General features: G+C 37.6%; 3 protein-coding genes and 1 long non-coding RNA gene across 8 annotated transcripts; 2 read left to right on the top strand and 2 right to left on the bottom strand.

Annotated features, from left to right (window-relative positions):
• Positions 1 to 6,239: 6,239 nt before the first annotated feature.
• LOC133712162 (monothiol glutaredoxin-S2-like) lies at positions 6,240 to 7,104 on the top strand. Its single transcript, XM_062138245.1, has one exon. It carries the CDS (start codon positions 6,576 to 6,578, stop codon positions 6,882 to 6,884), a length of 309 nt encoding a protein of 102 aa, XP_061994229.1. The 5' UTR covers positions 6,240 to 6,575; the 3' UTR covers positions 6,885 to 7,104.
• A 7,089-nt stretch (positions 7,105 to 14,193) lies between these two features.
• Positions 14,194 to 14,935, top strand: LOC133707975 (monothiol glutaredoxin-S2-like). The gene has a single exon (XM_062133431.1). It carries the CDS (start codon positions 14,403 to 14,405, stop codon positions 14,709 to 14,711), a length of 309 nt encoding a protein of 102 aa, XP_061989415.1. The 5' UTR covers positions 14,194 to 14,402; the 3' UTR covers positions 14,712 to 14,935.
• A 439-nt stretch (positions 14,936 to 15,374) lies between these two features.
• On the bottom strand, positions 15,375 to 18,036 carry LOC133707976 (uncharacterized). Of its 3 annotated transcripts, none has more exons than XR_009845470.1 (5): positions 17,214 to 18,036; positions 16,558 to 16,641; positions 16,111 to 16,367; positions 15,835 to 15,904; positions 15,375 to 15,683 (listed from the first exon to the last, which is right to left on the bottom strand). It is a non-coding gene; the product is annotated as an uncharacterized LOC133707976 (long non-coding RNA). The 3 variants fall into 3 exon arrangements; XR_009845471.1 differs by having other exon boundaries at positions 16,111 to 16,290; XR_009845469.1 differs by having other exon boundaries at positions 16,111 to 16,641.
• A 1,749-nt stretch (positions 18,037 to 19,785) lies between these two features.
• On the bottom strand, positions 19,786 to 23,244 carry LOC133707958 (uncharacterized). 3 transcript variants are annotated; one of them, XM_062133416.1, is made up of 5 exons: positions 23,204 to 23,244; positions 21,295 to 21,444; positions 21,083 to 21,142; positions 20,837 to 21,007; positions 20,184 to 20,338 (listed from the first exon to the last, which is right to left on the bottom strand). In XM_062133416.1, the coding sequence occupies exons 2-5, from the start codon at positions 21,367 to 21,369 to the stop codon at positions 20,318 to 20,320; spliced, it is 327 nt and encodes a 108-aa protein (XP_061989400.1). In that variant the 5' UTR covers positions 21,370 to 21,444; positions 23,204 to 23,244; the 3' UTR covers positions 20,184 to 20,317. The 3 variants fall into 3 exon arrangements, 2 of the variants coding, with proteins under 2 accessions (XP_061989400.1, XP_061989398.1); XM_062133414.1 differs by lacking the exon at positions 20,184 to 20,338 and having other exon boundaries at positions 20,461 to 21,007; XR_009845461.1 differs by lacking the exons at positions 20,184 to 20,338; positions 20,837 to 21,007; positions 21,083 to 21,142; positions 21,295 to 21,444 and adding exons at positions 19,786 to 19,871; positions 22,031 to 22,116.
• Between the last annotated feature and the right edge of the window lie 4,528 nt (positions 23,245 to 27,772).

Here is a 27,772-nt window from a genome sequence, read left to right as displayed (position 1 = left end):
CCTAATTTCCCTAAGGAACAGGCTTTGAAAAATGAGCGAGGGGCCTTAGAAGCAACCAATGAAGATTTTGGTTGGGCCGGAGCGTCAGAAGCGCTATTCGAAGCAAAATTTGTGACTACATCACCCGTCATGGTGTTAGGACCATGCGAAGTGGCATCCATGGTGCCATGGCCATGGGTGACGCCATCTACGGCGTTGTCAAGGGGGACAGAGGCGACCCTAGGGCGGCGGTGGACTACGGCGGCGCCAGAGGCGGCTGCATTGGCGGTCACACTAAGTCTGGGAATCAATCTTTGATTCTTGCTTCGTTTCGCTCGAAAGAACGGATGTCCGTGTGAAGTCTTTAGTATACTGATCATCATATCACGACCAGGATGTCCTAGTCGGTCATGCCAACGGCAAAATGTGTCAGAATCCAAGAGATATTCTCTTATTACATTATTGGATTCAATAGGTCGAATTGTAGTGACATAAAGTCCACTAGATTGACACATAAGCTTCTCTAAGATGCGCTTTTTCCCGCAATCATTAGAGGTAATGCAAAAGAACTCTTCTCCATTCTCAATATGCATTTCCGCATGGAATCTGTTGGCTCCGATATCTTTAAAGCTCAATAAGGTTTGATTTTCCTTAGGAGTGTAGAGAGCTTCTGCGACATTAATCAAGGTGCCATTTGGCAAGAGGAATTGGGTCATTCCATGTCCTTGAACTAAACCCGATGGCCAACTATCGTATTCACAGAGGAATATGTAGGCAACAATCTCCAAGAATAATTGCTTATGGCAGATAATGGTGTGCGTATTCACACTGTCCGCAAGATATTGCAGTTCTCCAGAATCCATTCCTAAAAGAAAAACTCGTAATTAAAAAGGAGTCATAATGAAAAGAACTCAACTTTTATTAATAAGCCCGACGGAATTACATCATTGTCTCTTTAGCTAGAGAAAATCTAATCCAAAAAGCTAGCTAATGCAAAACAATGGTAGTCGTCTAACTTCTTTCGGTAACTCCAAAATAAATGTGACCAGGTGAGTAGAGAGATGTCTAACCCTTAGAGCGAGATTGTCATCTTGATCTTCTTACTCCATATAATTTGCTTCCTTTGCTTCACGATACGTCTTGAACGCGTTTGCAATATTCTGGGGTGCTTTACATGCTTTGGCCCAATGTCCGGACGCTCCACACCGAAAACAAGCATCATTATGGTCAGGCTCCCTTGATTGAGGGGCTCTTGGGGCACGTTGGGGACGGCTATTATCTTTGGTGGCGCCACCACCATAGCTAGAGGCTCTGCCTCTCTCTCTCTTCACACGTTGACCTCCACGGTTCCGTGCACGCCTATCTTGGAGGTTTCCTTCCTCTTTGGGGCGATAATATGGACTAGAACGTCCAGAATTGTCCCTTTCCTTGGGGTTTCGCTCCTTGTGCCCTCCCTTAGGGGTGCGACTATAGTTAGACTCCGGAATAGATTTGGTTCCCATGGGTTCTAGAGTTATAATTCTTCACAAGTATGTTGTCGCACTTTTCAGCTACGTTCATGGCTCCAATAAGCTCATGAAACCTTGTGATACGTTCGGCATTGACATCAATTCGATAATTATTTGCAATCATCAATGCGGAGACGGGGAAGGTAGAGAGAGTCTTCCCAATCAACATCGTATCAGTGATATTCTTGCCACAGAATTCCATCAAAGACTTGATACGAAGGGCTTCCGAGTTGTCGTCAAGTACAGACTTAAAATCACAGAAGCAAAGGCTATACCATCTCACTTTTAAGTCAGGAAGCAGGGAGTCACAAACGTTGCCAAATCGCTGCTCGAGTTCTACCCATAGCTTTCTAGTGTCCTCTTCATTGAGGTACTCATTCTGGATCAAGTCATTCATGTGCCTTGTCATGTAAATAATGGCTTTAGCTTGATTCGCTTCCAAAGCGGCAACTTGCTTAACCTTGAGCACGTTCTGGCTTGGCTTGAGGATCGTATTCAAAATTCCTTCAGCCGTAAGATGCTGACGCACATCACAAACCCATTTATGGTATCCTGCGCTTGTTGTCTCCAATGGAGCAAAGTTCAACTTGTTCAGGTTACTCATCCTAAAAAATAACAAGAAATTAGGGTTAGTTTCGGAGCTAAAAAGGCTACCACGAAAACATATAAAATTTCTGAGCGTAGTCACTCCCAAGAATTTAGGGATTTCTGAGCGTAGTCGCTTTTAAGAAATCTGATTTCAAGAGGTATTGGATTAGATTGAAACAATACTGTGTTTGTGGTCGATCAAAACTTCTCAACAAACTCTAAGTTTGTATGACTCTACAAGTTCCAAGCTTGGAATGAGCACGAACCCCCACAGTTCGGCTTTTGGACTCTCCTATGAAGGAGAAAGGGGAGTAGAAGAAGGGAGGTTGCAAGTCCCTGAGAAAAAGAAAAGAATTTGAAATTACAAAAGCAAAAGAGTTGAATAAAAGGAAAAGATACATTTTTTTCTTCTTCTTTTTCTCTTTGACTTTGACTGAAAGTGTGGGCCTTCTTCTTTTTCCTGTTTTTTCCTTTTTTCTGGGCCACTCCCCTTTTTTTTCTTTTCTTCTGTCAGCATGTGGGCTTCTTTGACTGAAGACTTGGGCCGCTTCTTCGTGGGCCGCCTCCTTCCTTTTTTTTTTTTCCTTCTTCCTCCTTCTGGTTTTTTTTCTTTTCCTGGCAGAGCTGCTGCACCGGTCCGGTAACTTTACTGCCGATTCTGGGAGATATGATTCCAGTTCCTGGATCCGGGAGTCAGGGCGCCGATGGTGACTAATTTTGACTGTAGGAGGCGGTCTGGAAGGTGGCGAACCAGGCATGAATCCTTTTTCTCTTCTGGGGGCCGGTTCGGTACTTTTTCGGCTTGTTCCGGTGACTTTACCGCCGGTTCTGGGCTCTTGAGATTGGGGGATTCAAAGGGTGCGGCGGTGGTTGCTTGGATTTGATGGCTATGAAATTAGGATTTCATGGTTAGGGCTTCGTGCTGATAACATGTTTTAGGGAATCGACATTTGGGAGAGAATTTGCTGTACTTTCATTGATAATAAGGGCCTCTTTATATAGAGAATTACAAGCATAGAGATAGAGTTGTACATGAAAATATAATCGTACATTGATTGGATATCTACTAAGATTTTCCAAGATTATCTCTAATACAAGCCATGTTACAACTAGAGCAAGTAACCTAGAGTTTGGGCCAGACACATATTCTGGATTTTACTTGAACAATATATATATATATATATATATCAGATACTAACCAGAGCGGAGTTCCGCTTTGAAATTACAGAGTGAACTTCGAGTTTTGGGTCGCTTTTAGGTCGCATATCTGCATCTCGACCGTTCAGTTTTTAGGTACTAGTGTATAGATCGTCTCTGCAAATTTTCAGCCAAATTGATGACCGTTAAGGCATTGATAATGCCTTAAAGCTATTACAGTTCAGGTTGACAAATTTAGTCCGTCAATTGCTTTAAGGCAGTTATCAATGCCTTAACGGTCATCAATTTGGCTGAAAATTTGCAGAGACGATCTATACACTAGTACCTAAAAACTGAACAGTCGAGATGCAGATATGCGACCTAAAAGCTACCAAAAACTCGAAGTTCACTCCGTAATTTCAAAGCGGACCTCCGCTCTGGATAAAATCTGTATACACACACACACACACACACACAATTTGCAGAGACGATCTATACACTAGTACCTAAAAACTGAACAGTCGAGATGCAGATATGCGACCTAAAAGCTACCAAAAACTCGAAGTTCACTCCGTAATTTCAAAGCGGACCTCCGCTCTGGATAAAATCTGTACACACACACACACACACACACACACACACACACACACACACACACACATATATATATATATATATATATATATATATATATATCCACTTTTAAATTATATTTTTGGTATTTCAAAAAAAAAATGATATTTTTGGTCGAGATGCTAAAAAAATAATTTTTTTCTTCTTTTTGCTCTCTCTCTCTCTCTCTCTCTCTCTCTCTCTCTCTCTCTCTCTCTCTCTCTCTCTCTCTCTCTCTCTCTCTCTCTCTCTCTCTCTCTCTCTCTCTCTCTCTCTCTCATGATTACACTAAACTACCCTCAAGCTTAGCGGTGTTTAATGACAAATTTAAAGACTAAAAGTGAATTGCAAAGCTAAATTTGAGTGATTAAAGTGACCGATATTTTTGAAAAGTGAGTGACTAAATTTTCGAATGGGTCATAGTTCAGTGATCATTCGTATAATTGGGTGGGGCTCTAATGAAGACCATTAAACTGAGGACTTTCTAATCAACAATTGTGAAACCCACTTTTTGATTACATTTCGGCAAATTAATTGTTAGATGTTTAGATAATAATGAATAAATTCTGCAAATTTTCAACCAAAATGAAAATTGTTAAGGTATTCATAATCGTGACTTATCAATTATGAACATGAAAAGTTTAGATTTGACAGATTTGGTTCGTCCATTGATTTGATCTAGTTTGATACCTTAACGAATAGCAATTTGAAAGAAAGTTTTCAGAAGTGATCTATTCATGCATATCTAAACATCTAAGGGTTCATTTGCTTAATTTATTCAAAAAGAGGGTCTCACAATCGTTGATTTAGGGTTTAGAGAGTTCTCATTTTAACTCATTAGTCTCTCCCTTATATAATTCTCTCATTGGGTCTCTCTTTATATACTTTTTGGTAAGGTCTCAATTTTTTAATGAAGGATAACACTTTACATTCTCAACACGCTCTTTACATATGGCAAAATTTCAATTCACACATAATTATCACTTTATATTAGGTGACATAGAGTAAATTAGTTCCCGTATGGCGAAATTATGCGTAAAATCTGCTATGATATTATGATAAATGAACAATATAAACATCATATCCAAAACTAATTAGGAAATGTCCAAACTATAATAAATCTTAAACAAAGTTGTATTTCAATAGAGTACACTTCACATTTGCATGCATGATGCTCATGTCCAGTTAGTTGCATCTTCATACTAAAGTAATTATGTAAGAGACAACCGTGATCTAGGGTCAAGGAACCCTAGCTAAGACGCTGACCCTTGGCCGCTCGTTGGGCCATTTTAAATTTCTGGTGATCAGTTGAGTTCCCTAAAGCATTTTGTACAAGACTTTTCACAAAGAATATGTATTCGCATAGATCGATATAGTACTCTGGCATGCAACTGACATGAAAATAGATAAAGGATAAATTGGGGGACCTCATATATTTGGCATTGATCTGCCTTTCCCATTCCATGGACGACGAATTGTCTTTTGGTCCAGAACGTGTCATCAAAAATGAAAGGAAGGTTCCTTAGCTCATGTATATAGAGATACTTAGAGCATTTTTAACAGACTTTCTATTTTTGCTCCTTAGCTATTTTAGAGAGCATGTTTAGCTTTTTATCTATTTTAGCAGCTGCACCAGACTCCTAAGTGACTCTCTATTATAACTTTTAGCTATCTCGCTCCTAAATATAGAGAGCGGGATGAGACTCTCTATAATTTAAAACATTCCTTTTGAGTTACTTTATGTAATTTATAAATACATTTAAATTATTTAATATTCCTTTAAAAAATAATATAAATTCAAAATTAGCTAAAATAGAGAGTACTGATACAGACATATTTCTAAAGTGGCTAGCCAAAATGACTTAATTTGACTCAAAAATAGCTATTTTAGCATTGCTAAAGATGCTCTTACAACTATACTTTCTAATTAGAAAAATTAACTTCCTTAGGTTCGATCTTTGCTCTATATGAATTTTCTATTTTCAACAGCCCGCTTTCTGTTTCCTTTTCATAAATTGGATGCGAATCCAATAGGAAAAGGAGGTCCCAATTGGATAAATCCAACTATTGTTTCCAACTCAGTAGATAGCAGCAGATCGAATAGAAAGATCGATACGCCAAAATATCCATACCAACCAGGCCATAATGGAAAATGAGCCACCTGCAGATCTTACATATCAGGAAGAAAGGATAATGCAATTACAGAAATGTGATGGAAACAAGTACGTTAAGATAAGAATGTGAAGCCGTACAAAGGACACGTCTCTATTCCTTCCCGTATGCGAAGATTCTACAATGTGCATAATGCAGTCCATTCACGTTTGATTCTCCTCATTGCAACTTTTGCAGAGTAGTCAAGTAATGATCGATCAAAGAGTGTGAAATCAAATATCTAATCGAACATTCTTATTTTCCTTCACTGTCTAAAGTCTAAACTCCTTAAACTTGCTTCTATCTGTTTGTAGCTACAGATATTTAATTACAATGCCAATCCATGCACTCTCACCCATCTCCTATATAAAAACCTCCATTACAACCTAAAACTCACAAACAAATCAAACCTCATCACTCTTCACGTTCCTCACAAACGTCCAATCTCTATTTCCTAGCCTCTAACATACCGCCTTTCACGATTTACCTAAACCTAAAAGTGGCATTGCAGACACTTTGCATATAATCGTTATCTTGTTGCTTTGTTTAAACATTGTCTTGATATTTCCACCGTACGGAAAGACAGCTCGCTATTTGGCAATGGAGGCGGTGACAAAGATGGTTTCCGAGAGACCGGTGGTGATCTTCAGCAAGAGCTCATGCTGCATGTCCCACTCAATCAAGACCTTGCTTTGCGATTTTGGGGTCAACCCGGCAGTGCATGAGCTTGATGAGATGCAAAGAGGGAGAGAGTTAGAGCAAGCTCTTTTAAGGCTCGGATGCAACCCATCTGTGCCAGCTGTGTTCATTGGTGGCGAATTTATTGGTGGAGCCAATGAGGTCATGAGTCTTCATCTTAAGCGCTCCTTAATTCCCATGCTTAAGCGCGTGGGCGCATTATGGGTTTGATCAATCTAATCATCAAGTTAACCAAGTACTTGCATGACAAGCAAGCTATTAGAATGTTAGTTATGCACGAGAGATATAAGATCGATAGCATCTGAGGATTCTTCTTTACTATTAAGCTACTAATATAGCTACTTAATTAGTATTATGTACTAATAGCTTTTCTGTAATCCCATGTAACACTTCGTGTTATTGTCTCAAACACGTTAATGGTTGACAATTGTATTCAACAGTATAATATATTGGTGCATTTTATGAAAATGGCAAACGACTTGCATGATAAAAGTTTTATTACATGTCTTAATAGGTTAGCAGCAAGCATATATTCAATGAGTTCTAGATCTGTAGAGGTCATAGTTGCTCCAATTCAGAATTGAGATGGGTACAGCCTTATGCTATCCTAGTACTTGAACTGGAACCCCAAACGTACATGAACGGAAAAATTCATTATACATATCTTCTAAGAATTGTGTAGTGATTTGAGGTCACAGTATATGAGTTGTGGTAGTAGATTCGAAATCAGCTGACATGGTAATTTTTTTCTCTTTCCAAAGAACACTAATCTAATTGCTTCATAGACTTTCTAAGTTCCAACCAATACGAGCTTCAGCAGTTTCAAACTAAATCTTGATGCTGCAAATAAATGTTATTAAAGACATGGCGTAGGGGTGAGAGCTGGGCAATTGGTTTGAAAACAGGTTAATCAACAGTTTCAAGTGAAAGAATATATTAGGCAAGCAAATATGGTAGCTGACAATTTTCCTTATAAACTAAAATTCTTATAAACTCTCTTGTAAGGTATCAAATATTTAATATAGGATAACACTCTACATTCTCAACACGCACCTTCATATGTGGCAAAATTTTAAGTTAAATACCTGAATAATATACTTGTATATATTACGTGACATGGAGCACATTCATGCGGTTGTTTGACATTTACACTTGAGCTAATCCGCTCTAATACCATGATAATTTGAGCATCATCTAAAACCAAATGAGTATGAAATAGTTAAAGAGGTCCAAACTCTTACAAAGTTAGCCATTAGCTGTATTTCAAAATTAATTACTTGTATTTCAATATGAAGTACATTTCACATTTTCAACATAACATGATTCATTTCATGTCTGGTTCTTGCATTCTCATACTCTAGTAATTAAGTACGAGAACCGTGTTCTAGGGTCAAGAACCCTAGCTAGAAGCTGACCCTTGGCGCCCCAGTCGGCAAATATTATATCTCTGGTAATCAATCGAATTCCCTAAAGCATTTAGCACAAGACTTAATTTTAACAAAGAATATGTATACCCATTCATAGGGGTCGTCTTGGGTACCTTGGTGTTTGTCATATCCTTATTTTTTTTATTTTTTTTACTTTTAGTAAATTAATATAGTGGAAACCTACTGAACTGGTCAACAGGTTACCCAATTAAATATCGACATGTGTCATTTTTAAAAATAAAATTTACCATACTAACAACACACTCTTTCTTGATATGTAAAATTGTTAAAAATCATGTAACAAGTATTGTCAAAATAATAAATTACACATAGTTGAACTACAATTACAACTTATGACAACAGTTGTTGTGGTTATTGTAATTGAGTGGTCAAAGATGTAAATATCATATTTGGACAACTTTTATCAAATTTAGAACCTTGATTATCAAGTGGAGAAGCTCCTTACAATACTGAGTTGTTACATATCTTTTGGTCTAATTTTAATTTTACCATGTTCACAATACAAATGTTGTCGGAATTGTAAAATGGTTGGTAATCTTGTAAATGGTATAGTTTTTGAAGTAATTACTACAATCAGAACAAACGTTACCGCTTTTACACCAATACTTGCGAGTTATGGTAAAATATGTAGTCATTGAGTAATTATTCCATTAATGATAAAAATATAAAGATTTACTACTTTGACAACAAATTTGTTGTTGCACTTGTTAAATTGTCCATAAATTAGTACATTAGTTTAGGTTGAGTAATTACTATAAATAGGACAAAAGTTACCGCTTTTACATCAATTGTTGTGATTGTGGTAAAATATGTAGTCATTGTAGTAATTATTTCATTAATGATAAAAACATAAAGATTTACCACTCTGACAACAAATTTGTTGTCATACTTGTTAAATTGTCTATAAATTAGTACATTAGTTTAGGTGGAGTAATTACTACAAATAGAATAAAAGTTACCGCTTTTACATCAAGTGTTGTGGGTTGTGATAAAATGTGTAGTCATTGTAGTAATAATTTCACTAATGATAAAAACATAAAGATTCATATATGTTCTATTTTATATAATATTTACCACTTTGAGGACTCATGTAACCACTTTGAGGACACATGTGGTAATTAGAAAAAAAATCCGCACTAAAGTAAATAATGTCTTCGTTAGAGAAAAATAGGTTCTCATTTGAGTAATTAAGTCCTAAAAGTGGTAATTGTAATAGGTTCTCATTAGAGTAAAGTAGATTCTCATTTGAGTAAATAAGTCCTAAAGTAGGTTCTCATTTGACTACATTTAAAACAAATAATATTTATTTTTACACTAATTGTTGTCGTTGTCGTAAAATGCATGTAAAAAAAAATTATATTTGGTTAAGGAAACTACCAATGATATAATTAATTAGTAATAAAGATTACTGAACTAATACTAATTTTGCGAACTTAGGTTAGAAGGTTTTTGTTTTTAATAAGGAAAAAACGTAATTTTCAATTGTGTAATTGTTCATTAATAACAAGCATTAATCAAGCATTAATTCACTAATAATAAAATTAATTAGTAATATAGACTATTTAACTAAAAGTAATTCGGTGAACCTAGGATAGAAGGTTCTTTTATTTTTTTTTGAAAAAGGAAAAATCATAATTGTCAATTGTCAATTGATAATCAAACATTAATTGGCTTTATTGTTTTCACTATCTTTATTGTTTTCAATTCAATTAGTAGTTTTTTTTTTTTTGAGAATGAATTCAATTAGTAGTTTGTGTTACCAAAAAAATAAGAAAGGCTAAGGGCTAAACAAGTTACAAATTTGTTAAATATTTGGAACTATTGGATATATTACTAATCCAATGGTCCAAAATATTTAACAAAATGAGGGTATGGCAAACACCAAGGTACCCAAAAATTCTCCCCCATTCATATAGTACTATAGAAAGGCAAGCAATTGACACGAAAATATATATAGAGGATAAATTGGGGGACCTCCCATATATGGCACTGATCTGCCTTTCTCATTCCATGTACGACGATTTGTCTTTGGTCTAGAGCGTTGTCATCAAAAGTGAGAAGAGGGTTCCTTATTAGCCGATCATGTATATTGATATTTGCACATATGCTTTCTAATTTACAAAACCGAGCTTCCTTAGGTTCGATCTCTATTAATTTTCAATATATAGCTTGCTTTCTGTTTCATTTTCATGAATTGGATGCGAATCCAATAGTAAAAAGATCGAGGTCCCAATTGGATAAATCCAACTAGCTACTATTTCCGACTCAGTAGATAGCAGCATGCAGATCTAATAGAAAGATCGATACGCCAGAAAATCCATACCAACTAGGCCATAATGGAAAATGAGCCACCTGCAGATGTACATTGGAGGAAAGGAATAAGCAATTACAGAAATGTGATGGAGACAAGTTTAGATGAGAATGTGAATCCGTACAAAGGACACGTCTCTATTCATTTCCGTATGCAAAGATTCGACAATGTGCATAATGCAGTCCATTCAAGTTTGATTCTCCTCAGTGCAACTTTTTCAGAGTAATCTCAAAATGTGTGAAATCAAATATCTAGCTAATCGAACATTCTTATTTTCCTTCACTATCAAAAGTCCTTCAACTTGCTTCTATCTGTTTGTAAGCTACAAATTACAATGTCAATCCATGCACTCTCACCCATCTCCTATATAAACACGCCTCCATTACACCCAAAACTCACAAACACAACAAACCTCATCAATCTTTTACGTTCCTCCACTGATCTCCAGTTTCTATTTTCTCTAACTTAGCTTAGCACCTTTCGCGATTTACCAAAACCTAAAAGTTGCATTATACATACTTTGCCTCTTAATCGTTAATTACCTTTTCGCTTTGTTTAATACATTGTCTTGACATTTAAAAGGACGGAAAGACTGCTCGCTATTTAGCAATGGAGGTGGTGACAAATATGGCTTTCGAGAGACCGGTGGTGATCTATAGCAAGAGCTTATGAGAAAAATTCTCAAAGAAAAACGAACCCATAAATATTCGAATAAGATTTAACCAAATGAACAACCTCCTTCAAAGCTCCCCTTCTTTAAACTTCCAAACCAAATTCTGTAAAGTCAAATCCAATACAGATCTCACATCAAAATGAGAGAACAATTCAAGATTGAAACAGAGAGAAAAAAATGAATAACCTATGTGACTTCTGCAAAAATGACTCAAATCGCAAATAATACAGAAAATGGGAAAATAGGGAACCAGTTACTCTTGATCGCAAATGATACAGAGTTTGGATACCTAAAGCTGTGACATGTTGGTAAGTTATAATTCCAACAGAAAATGGGATTTGGGTACCTTGAACTGTTATTTGCAATTGGGTACCTAGAGCTGTGACATGTTGGTAAATTATAATTCCAACATTGTAAGGGTCATGAGTTCGATTCTCATTGACATATTTACGGGTGGGGTGAGCTAAGGTTTTTATTTTATTTTTTATTTTTATTTAAACACAATAGGAATCAAAAGCAACGCAACTTTGTGCCTCCAACCCCTAACAAAATCTAGATAGAGGAATCAGAAAACCTTAAGTCTATCATACACCAAATTCCCAATTGCAAAACAGAAATAGAAGCATACATGTGCCACCAAACCCAGGGTTCTCTTTGTGACCTGTGACCTATGACCTGTGAGGCTGTAACCCATTATAATTCCAACGGCAAATCCAGAAATTGGGAAAGCAGAGAACCAGCTGTTACTCTAGGTACCCAAATTGCAAATAATTCAGAGTTTACAAAGCACGCATACAAAGAAGATGAGGAAGCAATATTGAAGAAACAACAATGATATTTGCACTTGACTACAATGATGGATTTCGTATTTAGAGAAGAAATTGGCTGAAGGTGAGCTTGGAGAGAGTTAGAATGACAGAGGAGTAAAACGGTGATAGTTTGATGTCGTTGAAGCAGGTAACGTCTACACGTGAAAGCGGTGGAATCAAGGCATCTTACTGTTCATTGTGCGCATATTGTGCACGGAACCTGGTGGCTGCTTCCAAAACACCACAAAGTTCCCTTACCGCTGTTCTACGACGGTTTATTATAATATTGGTGAAGAAAAATATATAAATATTGAAAAGTGTGTGTATTTATAAACTGTCAGAGGCTCGTCGGAGATGGTGGGGTCTGTCGCCTGAGGCGGCCGTCTCAGGTTGCACCCATCAAGCCCTGCTGACTTATTATGAGGTATTAAGGGCAAGTTCACCCGTTGGGTCACCAGGTCACTAACTATTTACAACTTTTTAGTGTTAATTTCGTGCCCTGGGTCACGAGCACAGTGTATTTCGTGACCCAGAGAATGAAAATATACACTAAAAAGCAGTGAATAGTAGGTGACCCGGTGACCCAACGGGTGAACTTGCTCTAAGTTGAAGTTGTTTCTAAATTGTACTAGAACATCCGTAATGGAGGGTGTCCTCTGGCCATTTTAGTAGCATATATGCTAGCTCCAGCTAGCGGATCGAGCTGAGAGCAATGCTTGTTAATCACAGTTTGTTTAATAATATAAACGATCGCACACACATATAGAGAGAGTATAAAGTTGGATAGATTTTGATTCTTTATTTCTTCTACTTTAAGTTTTTGGAGGGACATGTATTCCGTCTATTTTTGTATAGAAATACAACCGATTAAAGCTAGCTTTATCAATTTAAGGGGCCTGATGAACCTTCTGAGCCTATCCCTTTCTTCCTCACTGACTCTCTAACAAGGAATAAGACGATTCTGTACAGGGTCTCTGTATCTCACCGACTCAATCAAAAAGAAAATACCTTAATTTTCAATTGTGATGCCACTACCCGTCCTCGCATTCTTTGTCTAAAAGTCTTAAACCCTAAACAGTCTCCTTTACTCCTTTAGTACATATTACGTTGAAGCTCCTTTAGTACGGTCCCCCAGCCTCAGTTGGACCATTTCAAATCAATTAATCACTAAAGGCGATTCGATTGGATTCCTTTAGGCATTTTGACTAGATTTTCCGTGACATGACCTGAAATCACTTATCACAAAGAATATATACAGGCATTTATACTCTCTCTCTCTTTCTCTTATATATATATATATATATATATATATATATTATATATATATATATATATATATATATATATATATATACAGATCCTATACAGAGCGGAGCTCCGCTTTGAAAATTAACATGTGAAATTCGAGTTTTTGGTCACTTTTCAGTCGCATATTCACATCTCGACCGTTCAGTTTTTAGGTACTAGTGTATAGATCATCTCTGCAAATTTTCAGCCAAAATGATGTTCGTTAAGGCATTGATAATTGCCTTAAAGCGAGTACGGTTCAGGTTGACAGATTCAGTCCGTCCATTGGTTTAAGCGAGTTAGATATCTTAACGATCATCAATTTGGCTGAAAATTTGCAGAGATGATCTATACACTAGTACCTAAAAACGTAACGGTCGAGATGTGGATGTGCAACCAAAAAGTGACCCAAAAATCGAACTTCACAGGTTAATTTCAAAGCGGAGCTCCGCTCTGGATATGATTTGTATATATATATATATATATATATATATAGACACACACACACACGTCTGTGTAATATAAGGTATACTTTTGACGTGATTACATAGCCAGTATTCCAGTGGGTGATGGAAAGGTGAAAAAATTGATCAAGTGAAGAGGCTTTTCTCTTGTAATGGGGAATAGTCGACGTATTCTCTTTTGGTCTGGAACGTATTGAGTCTGCACCTTAAGACCTTCTCTGTAAGAAAAGGAATTGGAGGGAATAGGCATGCTATCGAAAGAAGTTAAAGATAAGAATCTGAAGCCGTACAAACTACAAAGGACACGTCTCTATCTCTGTTTGAAAAGATTAGACAATGTTCATTCAACTTTAGTTCTCCTAGTGCTACTTTTGGATAGTTAATTGACAAGTAATGATCAAAGTGTAATGGAACATTCTTACCCTTTAACTTCTGTTTAAGTCTAAGCTGCAAAGTCCAGACAATGCCAATGGACTCTCACCCATCTCCTATATAAACACTTCCATGACACCCCAAATCTCACAAACACATCAAACCGCATCAATTCCTCTAGAGTCATTTCAAACACAATCCTCATCTCTGTTTTTGCTTTGAACTGGTTAAACACGTACTTCACTTATCGACCCACAATTTGCATTGCCATATATACTAAGCCTTCCAATCATTATATTTTTGCGTTGTTTGATACATTGTCTGATTGTCATATTGGACTGTACGGGAAGACAGCAAGGTAGCGATGGAGGCAGTGACAAAGATGGTGTCCGAAAGACCCGTAGTGATCTTCAGCAAGAGCTCATGCTGCATGTGCCACTCAATCAAGACCTTGCTTTGTGACTTTGGGGTGAACCCAGCAGTTCATGAGCTTGATGAGATGCAAGGAGGGAGAGAGATAGAGCAAGCTCTGTCAAGGCTTGGATGCAACCCATCCGTGCCGGCTGTGTTCATTGGCGGTGAACTCGTGGGTGGAGCCAATGAGATCATGAGTCTTCATCTTAAGCGCTCCTTGATCCCCATGCTTAAGCACGTCGGCGCGTTATGGGTTTGACCAATCTAATGGTCAAATTCATCAATCACGTGTCCTTCCATGAGATGCAAAGACCTATTGAGAATCTTAGTTATGCATGCATAAGAGGTAGATATCAGGGCAAATAATATTATCTTCTATGGTCTGATTAAGAGTTTTATGGTAAGGCTATACATCTTCATATCTTTTCTTGTAATGCTATCATTGCTATGTTTTGGTAATAAAAGCATGCTTCTAATGTGACTGGCCGGCACTACAAGAAAAAACATGTTTAACAACTTGCAATTCACGTTGTCAATCACTTTTGACAACGTTTGGCGCATGTTGTAGATGCCAGAGTCATTAAAAGTCCACAAGTCCTTAACATCGCGCTTTGCACGTTGTCAAAAAGAGGCAAAGCACGTTGTTGTAATTATTCAACAATGAGCTCTACACGTTGTCATAAACTTTCGACAACGTTTTAAGCACATGTTGTAAGTTTTAACAACACTCTCAGCATGTTGTCTTTAGTTTTCGACAGCATACATGGTATGTTGTCATATTACTGAATACGTTGTTATAATGTTTCAATATATACTATTGCACCCAATTTGCTGGGTTCTTTCCTTTACCTTTCTCGATAATTCTGTAAACATTCACCATTACTGAGCACATTCCCATGCCAATATTAGTAGACTAACCATGTAAAAGAAAAATATACATTTCATTAAGAGTACCATATTGTCTAATACATATATTCCTTACAAAAAATGCAAGACATACATATATTCCTTACAAAAAATGCAAGACAAAGTACTGCATCCTTTGTGGATCATTGGTAATTGACAAAACAAGCATTGTTATGACTACAAATATCAGAAATTACGAGGAAGTTCAATAGATCCTATCGGGTTCTAATGCTCTGTGCAGTTTTTCCAGCAACTTCAAGAATCCTAGCAGCTGGTTTGGCCAACGAAACCTGTAATATCTAAAGCTACGCCTGCGCGATAGATACTGAAAACATGAAAGCATTGTCCAACAGTCAGGAAACTAACACCAATCATCTGTGGGTTTTAGGTTATTAAATCGATTAACCTGTGGAGTGACATTTAAAAGGAAACAAAGATAATTAGTTTATTATTACTGCAGCCCAGCAATAAATTACCTTAGAGCACAACAGGAAGACCATGATTCTCAACTCCATTGATCGGTGGTTGAAGAAGACCTCTGAGTCCCTTGAAATCGATATATTGAAAACAATTAAATAAACATTTGCATCTAATAGACTAATCCACAAACTGATATACCATTTACATACCTCAATGACTTATTTGATTACACATTTGGAGTGAGATGCTGTACATCTCATGAAGTAGTTGCCTAGCAGATAAGTTTTACTCACTCACTCAAGAAAGCCTAACAGATAAGTTCTAATATGTACCTTAAACATCTCATGACGAAGTTGCGAGTATAATGCCTCATAAGGATCTCTTGTAGAGACTCCAAGCTAGCAATTTTATGTGCAATTGTCAATGGCATTCTGGCACTGCCACTGTGTACAGAGACTTGAAACGTTGTGCCTTATGATATCACAAAGTAGCTTAAATCTGTAGTCACGACTCTGGAATGACCCACAACAACCCAATTGACATTAGTGGATACAGTTTCCGAGCTCCATCTAGGGAGGTGACGCAGAGACTTCAAGAACAAGATAATAGATACAGTTCAAGAAAGTTATAATGTGAAGCCAAGTATAAAAGAACACAATATAAAAACTATAAAAACGGACACAAAAAGAACCAAAGCAACAAAAAACTGTAATTTCCATAACCCAGAGATTGGTTCAAGAAAGTACAGTAGTACAGTAATGGGTGTCACTGGGCAATACCATTTCAAAGTTAAGGGCATTCAGTTGCCGAGGCCTGTTCAATGTCAACGTCCTCGCAAAGAAATCCTCTCGTACCAAAACCACCTATCAGAAAACAAAGAACAAACTACAAGCTTCAGAAACCAAACACAATAGTTCAATACAGCACAGATGGCAAATTGCTAAATTACTTGGTAACCATTGGAAGTAAAAAGTACTAAATAACCCGAAACCTCACAAAACCTAACCTACTCTAGCCGAATTAAGTTACCAACACGTGGAAATTCAATGATTAATTGACAACAGCAGCAAATACAAACACACACATATGTAGTCGAAATTCTACGCTAAGCTATACATGCATTACAAGAATCAATTGTCCACATGAACATCCATTTTAAGTCTGCAATGTCTCATACTCACATCCTTTAATCGAATTTTTACATAAAATTCACTATCTAGCATGAATCATCTTTATTTTCAATGCACGCCAAGTGTTCGACAAAATGCCAAATCAGGAAGAACAAGCAAACATGAATAAGCAAATGAATAGCAGTATTTTGCATCTGCGAGACTAAAACCTGAGTTCTTCAAACAATTTTCAATCTAAACAATATGATGATGAAATTGAAGGTGCGAAACAGTAGAACAGCTAATATGAAGAAAGAAAGAAGTACCTTCGTAGCCGTAACACCGGAAATTTGGCCGTCGAAATGCGTCAAAGATTGACAACCGAGGTCGGCAACTAGAGTGGAGTCGGTGGCGCGGTCGACGGAGCCGAGGCAGAGGATGAACTGGTAAGGACGTAGCCGACGCTGGGCGGCGCGTGGGAGGTACTGAGGGATTGGAGGAGCACAACCAAAGGCAAACTCGACCCTACCGTCGGCTGAGCGGGACGTGCTCGACGGCGGCGACGCCGGATAAGCAGTCTTGCTCCATAGAGAAGTCGTCGATGCAATTGAGAGTGACGACAGAGGGAAGCGATCGTTTCGGGTGGTTTAGGGTTTGAGAGTTGAGAGCTCCAGAGCTCAATTCTTCAAGCCCAGGATTTTATATGTTTTGGGTCTCTGATGGATCATCACCTTTTTTTTTTTTTTTTCGAGAAAGATTGAGATGTGTTTTTACTGACTTCAGTCAACGGGTCCTTTTGTTTTTCGTCAATTTTTTTTTTTTAAGGGCCTTGACAGTTGAGCACAAATGCACAATTGTCTGCTATTTTTTTTCTTTTATCTCAAAGTTTCGACAACGTTCACTGCACGTTGTTGTTTTAAAAATATTTAACAACGTGCACTCCTGCTTGTTGATACATTAATTGACAACTTGCAGACAACAACGTACAAAGTGAGTTGTCGATAACTAAATTAACAACATGCAAATGACGCATGTAGTGGTAAATAATTTAATACAATGCTCTTTCTGCGCATGTTGTAGAAGATTAGAAGTGACAACGAGCATTTATAGCATGTTGTAGATATGATGTTGTCGTAGACTATTTTTCTTGTAGTGCGGGTGACGTCAAAACCCTAAAAAAGGATAAACTAGACCAAACATTATGACCTCTTACACATTCTCTTCGATTAATCTGATAAATTAGAACTAGGATAAATATACATACGAGCTCTCGACTTTTCACTGTAGCCGCAGGGGCTTACTATCAGTTTTTCTTCACTTTTTCCCTTCTTCCTTCTCCTTCCTCCTCTACCTTTCTCCACTTCTTGTAGAAGGAGCCAAAGCTTCCCCGCGATATCTTGTAATGTTTTCTGGGTTTCAGATTGAGAGAGTGAAATTTTGGGAGAAAATTTTCCAGAGATAATAACTGGGTTTTGAGAGTTGAGACTGAGAATGAAGAAATAAAAGTGAAAAATCGGCGACATGGTTTTAGGTTTAGTGTGAGGGATTGGGTGCAGTAGGCTCCCCTATATCCTCAATTCCACTAATAAAACATGGACAACGAATAAAAAAATTATATTTAAATATAATTACATTAGTCAACCGGTTCGGTTTATAATCGGTCAGTTAAAGATCGATTTTGATTTCAAACCGGATGCAACTGATCTGGTTTGGAAAATTGAGAATTTGTGCGCTATCTTAAACGGTTCGATCTCTAACCCAATTTTTCCTCCCGGTTCGATATATTTTGAAATGTTCAGTTTGGTAATATTTTTTTTTTTTTTTTGCAACATCCCAAGAGATTGGTCTCCGTAGAGGAAATTTATGCAAGAATAAAAAAAGAGATGCAAAGAGGGGAACCAAACCAAAGCTCTTAGAAAAAGCAACATTTACTGAAATATCCAAAAATCTTTATTACAAAGCACAAGAATAAAGGGTGGTACCAAATCCCACCAAACTAGAGCATTTGAAGAACAACCAAAATTATTCTCTAAAAATATGCGAGGAATGAAACTAGACTTGAGCAATTCGGTGTAAACAATTGTTCCACTGGACTTGAAGACGCTAAAATATCAAGTGAGGAGAACGGAGAAAACTAAGCACAAGGGATGAATCAATCTCCAACCAAATAAGCTTCCAATCCCTAACCCATGTCAACTCAATAGCCTATAATGTTACGAGAGACTCTATTGTTTGCTTTAGTCTTTCACCCTATATTTAAGAAAAATTTCAAGAACAATACACAAACAAAATATCACTATAAACTTCGATATTTAAAGTTTTAATATCATCATATTGGCACCTTAGGTTCTAAACATGACCCACAAACAATACATACCTTCAATAACCTCATTAACCTTTATACCATTATTCATTTTTTAAAGGTTAATTTAAGGATTAAATACTCACTACATCAAAAATGGTCTTTTACGGCCCACCATGTACGCCGTAAAAGCCTATTTACGGCGCACAAAAGCATGCTGTAAATGCTGGCGCCGTAAAAGACCCCATGTCTTTTACGGCGCGCAAAAATGCGTCATAAAAGAACAATTAACGCGCCATAAAAGTGGTTCCACAAATGTGATTGAGGTCATTTACGGCCCACATTGCATGCCGTAAAAGACCTTCTATTTAAGGCATACCCATGCACGCCGTAAAAGAGTGACTGAATTCCTATTTTAAGGCACACTATGCGCGCCGTAAATGAGGTCTTTTCAAACAAAAAAAAAATTTATATTGCTCAAATGTCATATTCATATTACCCTCACTATAATTAATCATATTTACAAAGTAACAATTGGAAATGTATTGGTAGAATTCATTACATCCATCAATTAACCCCGTCCCCAAATTCTAGTAAGCAAAGGGTTGAAGTAAAGCTGGTCGAATGAATTGTTGAACTAAAGCCATCTTCTCATTGAGTATGTTGTCAAGTTTCACATCATCTGGAAGTGAAGCAAATACACAAGTAAATAACTTTGTCATGTCATACTTCTCCAGCCCCATCTTTAACAAAAAGCCCAGGCAAAGAAAAAAAACATGAAACAACCAACAATATCAATTAGAGATATCAAGTATTAGCAAAACCCTTCAGATTACGATGTGTGCATTCTTATCCAAAAGAATAATGATATGGTGAATTGGACAGATCATAAACTAATTAAGTGTGTACCACAAAAATGAGTTTCCAATCCAATTAAAACAACTTTCCCATAAATGAGGATCCGTGTAGCAGGCTTACCAAGGATATTTTGGTATTCCTTAGAGTTTGTTAGGAAATGCAGCAAGCATCTGTTGACATTCTTCCTATAATTCATTTGTCTCTCGTCTTTCCATGCTTGGATTAAAACTTTGGGGTAGATACTCTAAACACAATTAAAACAGCATGAGCTCAAGAACCCTCTACCAACACCTAATCATAACACAAAAATGTAAGATATCTGTATTCAAAACGACATATCCTTAACGGCATTACAAGCTCAACAACTATGCATAGCAGTACAAAACCTGATCATATACAAAATCCTTGTGAACTCAGTTAAGAACCTCAAGAAGGCATCCCATTCAATGTATATATATTGACGGTTCTGAAAATAATTACTCCAACTGTTTCATTTAGATGCAGGCCAATGAGAAATATTGGATCAAAAATATGTTAAGTATAATACATATTGCAGATAAGAATATTAATCAAGAAAAGCTTCAATGCCTTTAGAAATAGAAGCAGTGCTTATAATTGGGATGATTACGCTAAGAACAGCAGGCCTTTAGCCATCAATTTTCCAAAAAATTTCCAAATGTACACTGCTTACCCAAAGACCAAATATCTGATTTGGAACTATAAGGAATATCAGTTCGGGACACTGCATAAGTCTAAGTTATATGTACTGTAAAAGTAGGAAGGACTTACATTTAAGTTCTCCAATCTAGCAACTAATTCATGTGAGAAAGGTTCAGGCAAGTTAGTGGTTTTCTTGTAAGACTTCTCCACCCATAGCCCAGTGGAGGTTTTGTTCTTCCTGCCCTTCATTGGCTCGCCAAGCGGAGTTTTCAGATACTCAGCAGCAAAAGTTTGTACAGCCTGCAGATGACTGACTGTAAGCCATAAGCTTAAAATCATACAACTACGAAATTGCTGACTTAAAGACAAAATTACCTCCGACGTATCACGAATTTTGTGGAGTGAAGAATCTACACGCTCATATATTGAGTTCCTCTGCCAGAAAAGATAAATACTTAGATATCACAATCCTAAAGAAAGTGTCTACATTTTTTGGCTATGTGGCACGAACTAATAAATGTTTATAATCAATGCAAAATTCATATTTACTATTTTCAAAGAAATTGACATAGTGAGACCAGCCTTACCAATGGAACATCTTGAAGCATTTGGCTAACTTGAGAAGTATTCGAGAATGGTCCAAATAGGAAACTATTGATCATCACCAATATGCTCTTTAGCGTACTTCATGCGGTCACGACCCTCAAAGTAGCATTCAACAGAGTGCTCTGACAGGACTAAGCAAAACATACAAGATAAGGCTTGCAATATAAAGAGGTTATATTGAACTAAAAATGCAGCAAGCAGAAGACATAATACAATATGCTGGAACAATTCAATTCATGAGGTCATTTCAGAGTTGAAGACATAAAGGTAAAACAATAAAGGGCTCTGAAATGTCCTCTTTATATTGCAAGCAGAAGACATAATACAATCTCCTCATAATACTTGCTTTCATAATACATGAAAACAATAAAAACAAACCTTAGCTAGCAAACAAGTATGTGCATTAAAAGAAATCAAGAGATTATATATATATATATATATATATATATATATATTAGCACAAAGTCAGGACAAATCCCAGTGAAAATTTAACCTTGCAATATATTGAACCAATAGATTGCATGCATAGATTCAGTTTGGAATGATTCCCATGTCCATGTGGATTAGCTAAAGCATCACCAATATATCATTGAACAGACTATTAATTCAAAAGACAATATGAGATGGATTTATGCAATATTGAGCAAAGCATCCTTCCAACTAAATTAGGAAAGAAATAAAACCTCTGCATATGATAAAACCAATATATCATAAAACCTCTGCATAGGCTAATATTCGAGCTGCATATGATTCCCAAACAACTTGTACGTTCACAGTTCTCATCTCCTTATACTAACTTGTTCCTACAATTCACACAAACAAAAGACCATATGAAAACTGGAAAATCAGGGTGCAGCATTTAAGATATCCTTTGCTTAACATTATTGAAAAGAAGGTGGAATATGCCATGTACTGAAATGAGTTATGTGATGTCAAACCCCAAGTAAAAGTAACCAACAATCATTTGAGTCTTCTCCCTTTGCAGTAGAGTGCAGGCTTATCCATTAGGCCACCTTGTGCTAACATGCTTATTTATATCTAACTTAAACCAACTTGCAGGCAAAATTTCTTTCACAAAGGGAAAATAAAATGCAGATCACCAAATAAAGAAAATAGCCAATCAATCATCAGTAAAAACACATACACCCAATTGTCAATATTGACGAATTGGTTTCTCAGATGGTAATCAATACAATATGACATTATCATCAAGAAAAGCAAGTCAATAATCCACTAATATATGAATCCAATTGCTAAAAGAAATAAATTTTCCATTAGAGGCAATCACATAGATAATACAATTCTATAATCATTCATTCCATCAAATTCAAGCCTAAGCAGTTGAAACCAAGAACCCAATCAACTTAATAACACAAATTCACACAAAAAGGAGAAGGAATTTTTTTTTTTTTTGAAAGGGAAGGAGAAGCAATTTAGCAATTGGAGAGAAGAAGGTTAGGCCAAGAAAACGTAAACAAGCTGAGCACATAATCAAAAGCTTTTCAGTCTTATGGGCTCGGAATAAAAACAAGCAATAAAGGGTTCAAGACCCAATTTTCGACCAAATCAAGAAATGTAAACAAGCTTAGCACAGAAGCAAAAGATTTTAACTCTAGCAACGAATCTATTTCGGGATATAAATGGAAATTGGAGACACAGTCGCGACTAGCTGATACCCAAATAACCTAATTAATCATATAAATCTATCAAGCAAACAGAAATTAATCGACTCCAAAGCCTTAATACCCACTTACCCAGAAGCCTCAACCCTATAATTGAATCAAAGCAACAGAAATCAATTATCCAAAGCTCCCTATTGTAATTGTAACTTCACGACCTTAGCACTCGAGTCACATAAATAGAAAGATAGGAAGATGGAGAGGTGTTTACCGGACAGAAGCGACAACCGATGACGAGAAATCCTTCACATAGTCGTCGACAAGATGAAGAGAAGAGGGTAGATGGTAAAGCGAGAGAAAGAAACCCTAATTTAGTTTTGGGAAGATGAGACAGAGCTATTCACCCACCTTGGATGATTGGATTAGTTTGAACAAGGATTAAGAGAAGAAGGGTGAGAGAGAAGAGAGACGAAGGGAGAGCTGATAGCCTGATAGCGTCTGGGTCTGTTTTGTGACTTTGTCAGGCGTGTTGGGTGGGAAATTAGAATTTAGCCAAAAAAAAAAATAAGCGGGATCTCAAAATTATTAACCTTATTTACGGCGCACATTATAAGGATGCCGTAAATGTAAAATAACATTTATGGCATGCAATAAAAGCACGCCGTGAAAGACTTATAAGAGAAGCCTTTTACGGTGCGCATAAATAGCACGCCGTAAAAGACCAACACGAACACCTTATTTACGGCATACATTCATAGCACGCCGTAAAAGACTTGCCTCGTTGGTCTTTTACGGCGCGCGGTCAACGCACGCCGTAAATTTTAGGCGGTAAAAGCCCAGATTTGTTGTAGTGACTGTTTACTCCCTATACTTATAGGGTCTCGACGTTTCAGTCCCTCACTTTTCAATTTCACTCAGATACTCCCTAAACTCTCAATTTTCACACAATAGGTCCTTACCGTCAATTTTCCGTCAAAATCTCTCTTAAATTGCTGACGTGGCATTTCTGACACTCTAAAATGTCTATTTTACCCTCAGTTACTTTAAAAAAAAAAAAAAAAAAATTTCTCTCTTTTGATTTACCTTTATTTTGTTTAATCAATTTCTTCTACCCTCCCACCCATCAGCACTTCCAGTTCGTCTGCAACTTCATTCCAAATCAAGATTCACATACATTACTCCATCTATATCTCTAAGCTTCCGTACGCTCGCCCTCTCATCACCATCCTCATCATCCCTTAAACATCAACAACAAGAAGACCCATTGCCCTCATCCCTTACAGGCTTTCCTCTATAATTCAGGTCTTCGATTTCCATGATTCCATCGAAGGCCGATTAACAACAGAAACAACGAGAACTACAGCATCTTAGGTACAATTACACGAACCCAAAATTCCCAATTCATTGGATTCATGAATCCCTATTCTTCTCGGCTTGATTCTTCACCCAGATTTCAGCCTAGACCTTCGATGCACTCTCCATCCAATTTTTTTTCCCCAAAATTCAAATCCCACAAAAAACCATTTGCCCAATTTCAGAGATTAAGATGGGGCAAGTTAAAATTGCAGAGTATGAACAGAACTTCAGATATTAAGATGGGGAAAATGTGCTTTGATTTGCGCGCAGATGTAGCTTCTTCTGAGCAAGAGACTAGAAAATCCAAAAGAGCAGCAGAGCTACTCCTTGCAGAACTGAATGAGGTTCAAGTGACTATGGCCGCCGACAGTCCAAAAGAGTAGCAGAACATTAGGAATGGATATTCAAGAGACAGGACCCATCAATAACCTAAAGAATGGATATTCAACCCAGATTGAATAATTAAACCAAAACAAAACAAACATTCGGGGCAAAATATATACCCAGCAAAGAGACAAAGACCCCACCGGAGCGACGTTGACACTTTTGACGATCGGCTCTTGTCAGCTTCACCCTTCGCATTCCGCCACCGACAGAATCCCATTTTCCTCCCTTCAATCCCTCTCTCTCCTCCTGCAATTCGGGGAAATCATTATTTATTCATCGCCCTTCATCTGCATCGAAATGAGGTAGCTAATGGAGCCGTGGCAGAACACCATGAAGAAGAAGCGAAGGCCCATCCGGCTCCGCTGCTCCGTCAAGAATTACGACTGGGGCATTCTCGGCCACAATTCCAAGGTCGCCAGGCTCTTCGCTCTCAATTCCGGGTCAGACATCGACCCGGTCAAGCCCTACGCCGAGTTCTGGATCGGGACTCATGAATCCGGGCCGTCCTACGCTGATTCAGGGTCGGAGCAGCCCCTCAGCCTCAAGTCCTGGATCGATGGGGTCGCAGGTGTAGACGCGGAAGCCGGAGTCGGTCGCAGGTGTAGAAGGAGGAGAGAGAGTTGGACGAAGAAAAGGTAAAAACTAAAAGAAAGAAAAAGAGAGAGAGAGAGAGAGAGAGAAAATTAAAAATAAAAAAATAAAAGAAGGAAGAGGTAAAAAGAAAAAGAAAAAGAAAAAGACTAAAAAAAAAAGGAGAAAAGAAAAAAAAATTAAAAAAAGGAGTAAATAAGGGTATAATAGACATTTTAGCGTAAAATTAATGCCACGTCAGCAAAATAACGGGGTCTTTGACGGAAAGTTGACGGCAGGGACCAATTGGGAGGAAATTGAGAGTTTAGGGATTTTTTAGGTGAAATTCGAATGTCAGGGACTGAAACAACGAAACCCTATAAGTATAGGGAGTAAACAGTAATTAACTCTTAATTTAATCTTGAAATTGCTATAGCATTTGGAAAAAAAAAACCCTAAGCAGCCTCCCCTGCCGCACTAAAAACCCTAGCATAACGTCGACCACGTTGTCGCCGTTTTGCCATCATTTTCCGATCCCTTCCCCCACAGATCTTGATCCTGTATCACAAATCTCCAGACCTCCCTTCATATTTATCATATTTACCATGTCCAACATTGATTCGTTACCAAAAGCTTTGCTACCTCTCTTGCTATCGCTACCAATTGTTGGAATTTTAGTTGATATTTCAAAATACACAACTATTTGGTGGAAAGTATTTGCCTTATTTTCTAAATGCGTCAACTTAAGTTTTAGAGTTGTGAATTTCCGTTTTTTTGTAGAGCATTTATTGGGGATTATAAATTAAGAATGGACTCATATTAATATATATTTATCTTTTTTTTTTTTTAACCAAATCATTCATTCATCTCAAGCCAGAATGACACGGATACATACATTCCCTTGCCAACTCTAAGGCAAGTTTAGGACGTGGTATGCTAGCACCACCCATTAGACAACCAGTGCTCACTTATTCAGCAAGCCTATGAATTATGAATATACATAGTAAATAGGCACAAAAACAAAACAAAACTGCATAGGTCCCTAAAAAAAATAGGGTATAACTTAGAAAGAAAAAATTCTATCTAATTTGGAGGCCAAAACAGACCCAATAGTAGCCCTAGGACCAACACTTAGCCCAAAGACAAAGTGAAGGCCCGGGCCTATAAACCGCAGCCCTACAGGATATGCAGCCAAGGCCCAACAGTGAAGCCCAGCCCATCATCTCTCCACAGCGCAAAGTCGTTGAGCTTCACGACGCCATCGCCGCCCGAAGCCATCACCGCCTAACGCCATCGCTTCCGATCTCGCTCCCAACCCAGAAGCGAGGTACGATCTACACCACAGTTCGAAACCATTCGAAACCCGGCAAGGGCCGCACAAACGCCGACGTCTGGAGCGAAAAAACTAGCTGTCGCCTTCAGGAGTGAAAACCAGCCGCCTCCTCGTCATGAACCTCCAGCCCCAAGCTGCCTCGATCCGAATAGGTACAGCTACCACCATCAAAACCTCAAGCAAAGACCCCATAGGGCTAGACCATGTGTCGCCCGTCCGGCAGCATCCCCACGACGTCAGGGAGACGCCGGAGAGCCACCGGACCAGGCTGGAGATGCCTTCGCCGCCGCAAAGCTGTAGGGTTTCATAGAGGTTTTTTTAAATATTTATTAATATATATTTACCATGATCATAACCTATCTTATATATAATTGTTTCATACATGGGGGTTATATTGTTTACCAATTTTGTAACCCCCTCTATTATCATTCAATCTCTTTATGATTTGTATAATTATACTAGCTAGCAACTCCTTTATAAGCCAAAACACCACTTGCTCCATGGCGACACATATTCTTTATCTTTCGTCATCTCTTTCAAAATCAGTCTCTCTCTCTTTCTCTCTCTCTCATTATTTTTTGTCGTAAAGTTTTGAGAGTTTTACTTTTTTACGTTTTGCCAAAGGAAAGAATTAAGCAATTCTAGGATCCAAGTTTGCAAGTGTACGCTTACAAGGATTAACGGTTGTTGTATCCTGGAGGGTAGGGCGCTACAAACCTGCTACACTGAGATATTGTCTTTGAGGGGCGAAATCTACTTTTAAGGGCAGTGTTTACACGCCTCAACCTTAAACGCTTTTCGAATGATGTGTTCCTTGGAAGCCTACAAATTCAAGAGATAAGTCTTATAATTCTTGTTATTTTAATCTATATGACAATAAAATAATGATAATTATTTATTATTAAATTATATTGTATTTGTGTGATTTTGTAGGAGAATCAAAATATGGTGATGGAAGTAGCATCCATCAACCAAATTTCCACCACCAATGAGGTCGTGGACATCTCTTCCATGGTAGAGGGGGGAGCACAGCGAAATTCCCAGTCGTATCTTCTGGCACAGCCTCTGACACTAAAGCCAACGAATGCTGCAGATTTGAAAAGACATTTTCGCTGAATTTGGGTGCTGAATAAGGGCTATAATGTTCAACAGCAATCTCTGGATCGTTTTCTTTTCTCCTTTGACCTTCGAGGA

The sequence above is a fragment of the Rosa rugosa genome, chromosome 5, assembly GCF_958449725.1.
Source record: "Rosa rugosa chromosome 5, drRosRugo1.1, whole genome shotgun sequence".
NCBI lineage: Eukaryota > Viridiplantae > Streptophyta > Magnoliopsida > Rosales > Rosaceae > Rosa > Rosa rugosa.
This window is presented reverse-complemented; position numbering and strand designations above follow the sequence as displayed.